This window comes from Mus pahari, chromosome 21 (genome assembly GCF_900095145.1).
Source record: "Mus pahari chromosome 21, PAHARI_EIJ_v1.1, whole genome shotgun sequence".
Classification (NCBI taxonomy): Eukaryota; Metazoa; Chordata; class Mammalia; order Rodentia; family Muridae; genus Mus; species Mus pahari.
The window spans coordinates 24483145-24491306 of record NC_034610.1 but is presented as its reverse complement, the minus strand read 5'-3'; the positions used below and the strand labels follow the sequence as shown (position 1 = coordinate 24491306).

The window sequence follows — 8162 nt, the reverse complement described above, 5'->3', positions numbered from 1 at the left end:
GCCCCAGCAGGAAATCAGATCTAGTCTAAGTGCCCAGCCTACCTGGCTCTGTACCAAGCATACATCTTTGTATGAATGAATGAATGGAAAACTCAAAAACTTAAGACAAAAGGTTTTTATTCAAAAAATGCCAAGTATAAAAAAAAAAAAATAAGATCTCTTTTATTCCCCTGTACAGTATACTTTACTCAGATAAAACCGGCGGGCTGCACGCTGCTCAAAACTCAGCCCCAGAGAGGATCCGGAAGGCACACCACACCGGAACTGTCTTATGTACACAGTCAGCAGACCTTAGACCCACTACAACAAGCAGGCAAGGGGGCCCCTGCAGAAGGGGGCTACAGCAGCTGTCCCACCGGAGCCCCAACACCCCAGCAAGCGTCACAGCCCTCCCCCAAAAGGTCCCCAAGTCAGGAGGAAGAAAAAAAAAAAGTTAGAACATGACAATAAACCCTCGGGGGCAACAGTCAGTGGAAGCTTAGAAACAGGAAGGAACCAAATAAATAAATAAATAAATACATTAAAACATCGACTTCCAGGCTAGAACGTGCCATCTTTCAAAAACGAGCAAAAAAGAAAAAAAAAGAGAGAGAAAAAAAAAACCAAACCCCCAACACATAAAATAACTTAAAGGCATTTTTTTTTCTTCTTTAAAATTGCTATCATCTACAGTCCTTTTGCAGGCTACCATGCCGGAACTATACACACATTTACAGCTTGTCTGGTTTTTTTTTTTTTTTTTTGCATTGGTTGTGCGTTCTGTGTGAGGTCTTGGTTTTGAAACAGTTAAGTCGAAACCAAAAAGGAAGACCAGTTCGCTTGGGAATTTTACTAAAGGAGGCAGAAAAAGGGACAGGTGGCTCAGCAGTTGGCCCTGCAGCCTCTCCCATGGCACCTTTCATAGGAAGTGGGGGATGGGAAAGGAGAGGAGAGGAAGGAAGCAAAACCCAGGCAGAATCTGAGAAGCAGCAGGTAAGAGGTAAAAGTTCAAGTATTTCTCCCAGCACAGGCGGAGTCCCCACAGAAGGCACTCAGGAGTTGGAAGAGGTGACAGGGACTTAAATACGGTGCTAGTTTTTATCCTACCCCCCCCCCCCAGAATGTTTTCCCCTACCCTGGCCCATCTTGGTGACCCACAGTCTCCATGGTGATTAAAGTTCCACGACAGGGCTCTGATCCACTCCCACCCCCCAACCCGGGATGGATTCAGGGGAACCCAGCAACACTAGACGCTGAGTCTGGGGGCGGGGCGCAAAGAGGGGCCCAGGACCCCGAGAAGTAGTCTCTTTTCCTTGTGGGAGGCTGCTCCAGGGACCTGGAGTCTGGAATGAGTTGTCATTACTGTCCCTGCTTCGTCATGCAGGGTCCTGTTGGAGGCCAGAAGACAAGCTCTCCCTCCCTGGAGGGTCTGACAGACAGCAGAAAGGCTGCTACTTGCTGGACGCCGGGGACAAACTGTGCAGATGGATCTCAGCGGTTGCCTGGGGTAGGAGATCATCCTGCATCCACGGATGGTTCTGGATTTCTTCAAAGGAGGGCCGGTCTGACGGTCTCAGGGCCAGGCACCATCTAATAAGGTGCTGACACTCTGCAGAAGGCGGGGCAGACAGAGGTTGAAGATGACTCAACTTGTTTTTGTAATGCAAAGGTCTCCCTCCCCAGACCTGCAAGTCTGGGGTTTTTAAAGAGGCACATACTTTTATACCAAACACTGCAGGGTGGGAAAGAAAGAACGGGTACCCAAAGCCTCCAGCAATCAGCTTTCAGTTAAAAAAAGGGCCTCCCCTCTTAAACCTGTGGTTTCAGACTTCAATAGCCTGGGCCTTTCCCACGACACCCACTCACCAGAAATAGGAAGGATGACAAGGGTTTTGATGAGCCACCACTGAGCAAGATGAGGTGATTCAATTCACCTACCTACCGCCTTCCACTGACACTACCCAGAATGAGGTCACCAGGACCACGTTATTTAGAGGGCTGTACTGCCCTAAGGGGAAAGGCTTCAACAGACCTGCATTTTTTTTTTTTTTAAAAAAACAACTTTATAGAGACTAGGTCTCTGCTGGTGCTTAGACTTTACAGAGTCTGTGGGTTGGGGTGGGATGTATATAAAATTTGTTCCAACTTGAGCCCAAACTCTGACCCAGTGAAATCCCGCCATCTCTTCAGTCCCAGGAGTTGGGGGTCATAGGCAGGCTAAGGCCTTACTCTCCCCAAAAGAAAATGAATAAATAAAAATAAAAAGGTGGGTAGGAATAGAACCCCCATACTCTCTCATTCTTGTAATTCCCCAAACCGCCCCCTGAACCGGGGCTGGGGGGTGGGGAAGGGGAGTCTGAGGGAATTTACCTGAAGAGACCGTTTGCCTGAAGAACACTTGGCCCTTGACGATCTCTTCGTCGTGCTCAAACGGAATATCTCCGCAGACCATGTCATAGAGCAGGATCCCGAGGGACCAGACAGCTGCCGACCTGCCGTGGTAGCGATGGTAGCGAATCCACTCTGGAGGACTGTACACTCGGGTCCCTACCAACAGAGGGAATAGAGAGAAACCAGCATTAGCAAAAAGAAACCAAGCGGCTAGTTTGAGCTGGTTCTATTATTTTTTTTTTCTTTTCTCCTCCAGACAAAGTTTCTCTGTATAGCTCTGGAAGTTACTCTGTAGGCCAGGCTGGCCTTGAACTCAGAGATCTGCCTACCTCTGCCTCTCAAGGGCTGAATTAAAAGCATGAACCACCACCTCCACCGGGCTTTAAAATTTTTTTTTTTTAATAACGACACTGCCTGGCTCGGGTTTGGTGGCACATGCCTTTGATCCCAGCTCTCAGGAGGAAGACAGGCAGATTTGACTTTAAAACAACCATACACGTTCTTTTCTCCCCATCTCTGCCCCTCTGGTCTAAACAGAAAGTGAAGAAATGATATGGTAGCTCTCTGGGAGCCCAAACCCTAAACCCAAATCCCTTACACATTAGCCCAAAGACAAACAAAGCCACCGAAAAGCTAAGGTCCAGAGGCCCCACTCAGTGGGATAGCCTTGAACTACAAGGACCCCAGGGCCCTGCCACATTAGTCTCATCTAGACTGGGCCCAGGTGAGGACCTTTATTCACAAGTCGGGGTACGCTTTGGAAAGCTTTCCTTCGGCTTCTATGCAAGCAAGGCACGGACACTACACTCTCCCCCTCCCTAGACTGGAAAGGTACAGTTGCAGGGCTGGTTTCAGACCACGTGATTCCTGTTTACAAACTTTGGGTTAGTAAAAAAAAAAAAAAAAAAAAGGTGCTAGTCTCGTGGTGCTCAACAGGGGGCAGCAAAGACTTGCCCAGGGGGGAAAAACACTGGGGAGGACTCAGCCTGCCATTAACTGTTAAATACAAAAAACGCAGCCTAGCCCGGCATCCTCCAAAGAAATTCAAACCACAAGCCAGAGTCACAAGTTTTGAAAGGCCGTAGTTTGTCGGGGTGAGCCACTGAGATCATGACCCACCCTCGCGCTTTGATCTACTATTCCTCCCCTCCTCTGCTGAAAGAACGCGATCCAAGCCCCTCCCTATGGTAGATAGGTTTTCATTCTCCCAGAGGAGACTCCCAACTAATTTTCAAACCAGCAACAGATCTTATTTCACAACATTCATTCCAGGCCTCGTCACCCCACAACACCCCCAAGTGGGGTGAAACTGCGGCTCTTATTCCTTTACCCTCAGAAGCAAAACAAAACAAAACCCTGCAGTTCTAAGAACTACCTTAAAACTACCCCACAAAACAAAACTACAAAAGAAAAAAAGAAAAAGAAAATCGGCACCAATGTCTCCCGCCACCACCGGCTCCACCTCCTACTGGAGGGAAAAGTGGGTCATACTTTAGAAATCTGGGCTACAGCCCACGACCTCTTATTCACCGGGAAAGCATGGAATTTACTAAATTCCTGCTGAAAAGAAAAACAAGCAAACACCAGCAGCAGCAACAACAACAAAAAACCCCAATCACGCCAGAAATGTTGCAGGTTCGTTCAACCAGCTCGAAATCCCCGGCTGTACTATGCCGGGAAGCTCGCCTCTGCCCCACCCCTGCCAGCTCTGAGCCAGGCGGCCCAATGACCTTTACAAAGGGCCGGAGCCGAGGCCGCCAGAGGCTTCTAGGCCGGCACCTTGGGCAGCTCCTTCCCCGAGGCCAGGCTCACCATCAAAGTCCGTGTAGACTGTGTCCTTGAGCAGCGCCCCCGACCCGAAGTCGATGAGTTTGAGTTCGCCGCGGCTCAGGTCGATTAAGATGTTCTCGTCCTTGATGTCGCGGTGGAGAACCCCGCAGTTGTGGCAATGCCGCACGGCCTCCAGCACCTGCCAGAAGAATCTTCGAGCCAGGTCCTCCTGTAGGGCTCCTCGCTCGGTGATAAAGTCGAAGAGGTCTTGCACCGGTTCGGGCCTCTCCAGGATCAGCACGAAACTATCGGGCCTCTCGAACCAGTCCAGAAGTCTAATGACGCCCGAGAAGTCCGAGCTCACCTTCTTCAGCAGGACCACTTCCATGGGCACTCGGGTGCCATTGGGCTGCAGAGTGAGGGCGAGGGTTAGCGCGCCGGTTCCGACACGCCCGTCGCCACCCACCCACCCATGCTAGGGTCTCTGGCTCCGGCTCACTCACCAGTTCTCCCCAATCGGAAATCCGGTCCTTCTCCACGTGTTTGATGGCCACCTGGAAGAAGACCCCCGAGTCTCCATCAGACCCTCCTGCTCAAAGCATCCCTCCGCGCGCCCTCCCCGAGGCGGCGTTGCCCACTCACCGGCAAGTTGTCGGCGACGCGGATGCCCGAGTAGACCGAGCCGAAGCCACCGCTGCCCAACAGCGGGCCCACCTGGTACTGCGACTCCAGGGGCTCCTTCTCTTTGCCTAGGAAAGAGGCACGGGACACTCAGCGCGCGCGACCCACGCGGGGGTCTCCCGGCGTCCCAACGACCCGCGCGCCCAGGGTGGGGTGGGGACACTCACCCGGCGCCAGCTTGGTGGCGTGCAGGTCGTTGCAGGGCGCGGCGCGCAGGTGGGCCAGGGAGTTGATCTTGGACAGGAGCATCCCCACCTCCAGGGTGTCGGTGCGTCGCCGGTGCCGGGACGAGCAGCAGCGGCGGCGGAGCGAGCTGGGGCTGAGGCGACGGCCGGGACTCAGACTGCGGGTGGCGTTGCGGCTCGGGCTGCGGCCGGCGCGCAAGGCCGAGGGCGAGTCGGAGGACGACTGAGGGCGCTGGCGGGGCTGGCGGCGGGCGGACTCGCCGGCCGGGTCAGGCAGTGCGGGAGGTGGCGGGGCGAGAGGCGCTGCGGGACCCAGGGCTGCTGCTGACTGTGACTGCTGCTGCTGCTGCTACTGCCGATCCCGCCGCCGGCGCTGCCGACTCCCCTCCTGCCTCCTCCGCCGCCACGGCCGCTGCTGCAGACGCCCGGCTCGCCCCGCCGCCAGGAGTAAAGGGGCGGAGCGCGCCGCTGGGGAGGGCGCGCGCGGCGGGCGGGGACGGGGCGGGGCCTCTCCGGGAGGCCGAGGTGGGGAGCCGGGCTGGCGCGGCGGCGGAGGGCGGAGAGGGGGCGGGGAGGCGGCGGGACCAGGGCCGCTCCCCTCCGCTCCGCCCCCTCGCGGCTACACCCCTCTCTCGGCCCCGCCCCTGGTGCGGCTTCGGCCAACCAGAAGACGCCTTATTTGCATAAGGCGTTGCGGGCCCCGCCCCTCGCCTCACGGTCAGAATGGTCGCTAACGCCGCCACGACGTGGCGGGAAGGAAAAGGCGCCAAAACGGAGGGGGAGGGGCGCTGGGCGTGCAGGGAGGCGGGAGCTGGGTGGCGCGCGCGGCCGGGGGAGGAAGGATGGGGAGGGGCGTATCGATTCAAACCCAAACAATAACAAAGCCATCAAAGGCCGCCCGAGGCCAGCTCCGCCGGCTCTGTGTTTCCCGGAGATTTGGGGTGTGGAGGGGGGTCGAGGGTTGGAGCTGGAGCGTTGCAAGTTGTGAGAAATGGAAGGGCGTTGGTGTGGCGGGCGCGGAAGCCATGAGCAGGGACCGCGTGTGTGTGGATGCCGACCAGGGTGGTCCTCTGGTGTGACTCAGCCCGGAGACCTCCAAGGCTGCTGGGGCGGGTTGATGGTGCTCTGTGGGCTAGATCCCGGGGGTGATGATTGTGTTTTGGGGGGCGAAGGCTGTGCAAGACGTGAGTCACCGGCATTTTGCACACCGAGGCGAGTCACAGGCCTGCGAGGAAAAGTGGGGGAGACCTGGGCTGCGAGGAGCGGGTGACAAAGATTCTCAATTTAGAAATGCAGAGAGAATTAGAAGGGACCCGGAGGTATCTGATCCCCTCGGAAAAGGTCCGAGCGCCTGGGAGAGGAGAAATCACGACACAAATGTTAGCTTTCTCCTGCCAAATGCTGCCTCAGCCCCTTCTAGAAGAGGGGGCGGGAGGAGCAGGAAAATTCCTGATCGCGGGCGAGGGTGGGAGGGTGCCGCTGGGTTTAATCAGAGGTTGTTGTGGTAGTCACCTTCTCATCGGCTTGGTATTAGCAGTCAGGCGATACCAGATATTATTGGCCCCCGCCCCAGCCTTGTCTCAAAGGAAAGTCCCCACGTGCACGTGGAAATACCACGGAAAGCCAGCCGAGTCCGCTATCATCTTTTGTCCTTTTGAACTTCATGGAGAGTTGATAACGACGTGTGGAAATGGGTAAATTCTCATTCTGTGTAATCCATATAAACTGAGATACTAGTGGCCAGAGTCATGGAAAGCCAGCTACACCCCACGTTCGTTATTTTTGTTGTTGTTTTTAGGTCCTAGAGATCTTTAAAGGAGGAATGAGCCTGTTGTGGATGTAGTCATTAACACACGCTTTTAAATGCTTCCTTTACAAGTTTTCTATGCTGCTTATAAAGATGCCCAGAGACTCCATAACTTTTATGGATGCCTCTTACAAAACATTACATATTTCCCTTTGTTTGTGTTCTGTGGACTAACTCATTCATTTCTGATGACGAAAGGAGAAAAACCCAGGGGAACGAGAATTACTTCCTTTTTTGCAGATAGGAAAATGACTCGTAACTGGGATGACACAGGGTCATACGACAGCAGAGGGAATGACCCAAATTCTGCTCCTGAGGGTTCAGAGCTCTCCCTTTAGTCAGCCTAAAACATCTATGACACTGGCATTGAGCAGGCAGTGAGAAAACAGGGATGCCTGGAGTGGTGCCCAACATTAAAACCACAACATTCTAAACCAGGCCAGCCTTGTCTACATAGAGAAACTCTGTCTATAAATAAATATGTTTTAAACACCAGTACACCTACCTCCAATCCTCTATCAGGCCCTCAGCTCTGTCCAAACAGGACTATTTCCGCTTGTTTTTAATCTCCCAGCACATTCCAGACTTTGTGCCTCTGAAAACTAAGTCCACCTGTCCAAAGTGCCCTGTCCTCTTCTCGGAATGTGTCTGATGTTGGGAAATAAATCCAGGGTCTTACACGTGCACCCTGTCACTGAGCTACACACATTGCAGTCCTGTCGCTTATTCAAAGCCTTAGGTTCTGAATGAGGCACGTGTATTTCCACATTTTTTTGCTGAACAAACCCTAAGCCTTCATTCACTGCCCCTCCGCTCATCTGACGGTCATGTGGGATTCTTCTTTAGATTTATTTATTTATTATATGTAAGTACACTGTAGCTGTCTTCAGACACTCCAAGAGGATGCCAGATCTTGTTACAGATGGTTGTGAGCCACCATGTGGTTCCTGGGAATTGAACTCAGGACCTTCAGAAGAGCAGTTAGTGCCCTTAACCCCTGAGCCATCTCTCCAGCCCCTGTGTGGGGTTCTTACAAAGGAAAAAAAAAAAACCTTTCTAGGCTGGGGGTGCTGCTCAGTTGGTAGGGTCCTTGCTTGGCATACAGAAGGAAATCCTGGGTTTGATCCCCAGGCACTACAAAAATGGTACTTAGATCCTAGGACAAAGTAGGTAGAAGCAGAAGGATCATAAGTTCAAAGTCAGAGTCACAAAAGATCCTGTCTCAAAACGACAAGAAGACCTCCTGTATGCTATCACTTCATTGATTCATACCATCTAGTCTACCTGCTTGGTCTTCTTTTTCTTCTTCTTCTTCTTTTTTTTTTTTTTTTTTTTTTTTTTTTTTTTTT

General features: G+C 52.9%; 1 protein-coding gene across 1 annotated transcript; it reads right to left on the bottom strand.

Annotated features, from left to right (window-relative positions):
* Positions 1 to 725: 725 nt before the first annotated feature.
* On the bottom strand, positions 726 to 5433 carry Pim1 (Pim-1 proto-oncogene, serine/threonine kinase). Its single transcript, XM_021221224.1, has 6 exons — positions 4989 to 5433; positions 4783 to 4889; positions 4644 to 4694; positions 4183 to 4549; positions 2350 to 2526; positions 726 to 1588 (listed from the first exon to the last, which is right to left on the bottom strand). Exons 1-6 carry the CDS (start codon positions 5068 to 5070, stop codon positions 1431 to 1433), a joined length of 942 nt encoding a protein of 313 aa, XP_021076883.1. The 5' UTR covers positions 5071 to 5433; the 3' UTR covers positions 726 to 1430.
* Positions 5434 to 8162: the final 2729 nt, after the last annotated feature.

Bases quoted from the DNA above. Each gene is read 5' to 3' on its own strand.
- Pim1 (XM_021221224.1), bottom strand. From the start codon at position 5,070: ATGCTCCTGTCCAAGATCAACTCCCTGGCCCACCTGCGCGCCGCGCCC. The intron at 4,695-4,782 runs GTGAGTGGGCAA...GTCTTCTTCCAG, and splicing joins GCGTCGCCGACAACTTGCCG to GTGGCCATCAAACACGTGGA. The intron at 2,527-4,182 runs GTGAGCCTGGCC...CTCTGTTGGTAG, and splicing joins AGTCTACACGGACTTTGATG to GGACCCGAGTGTACAGTCCT.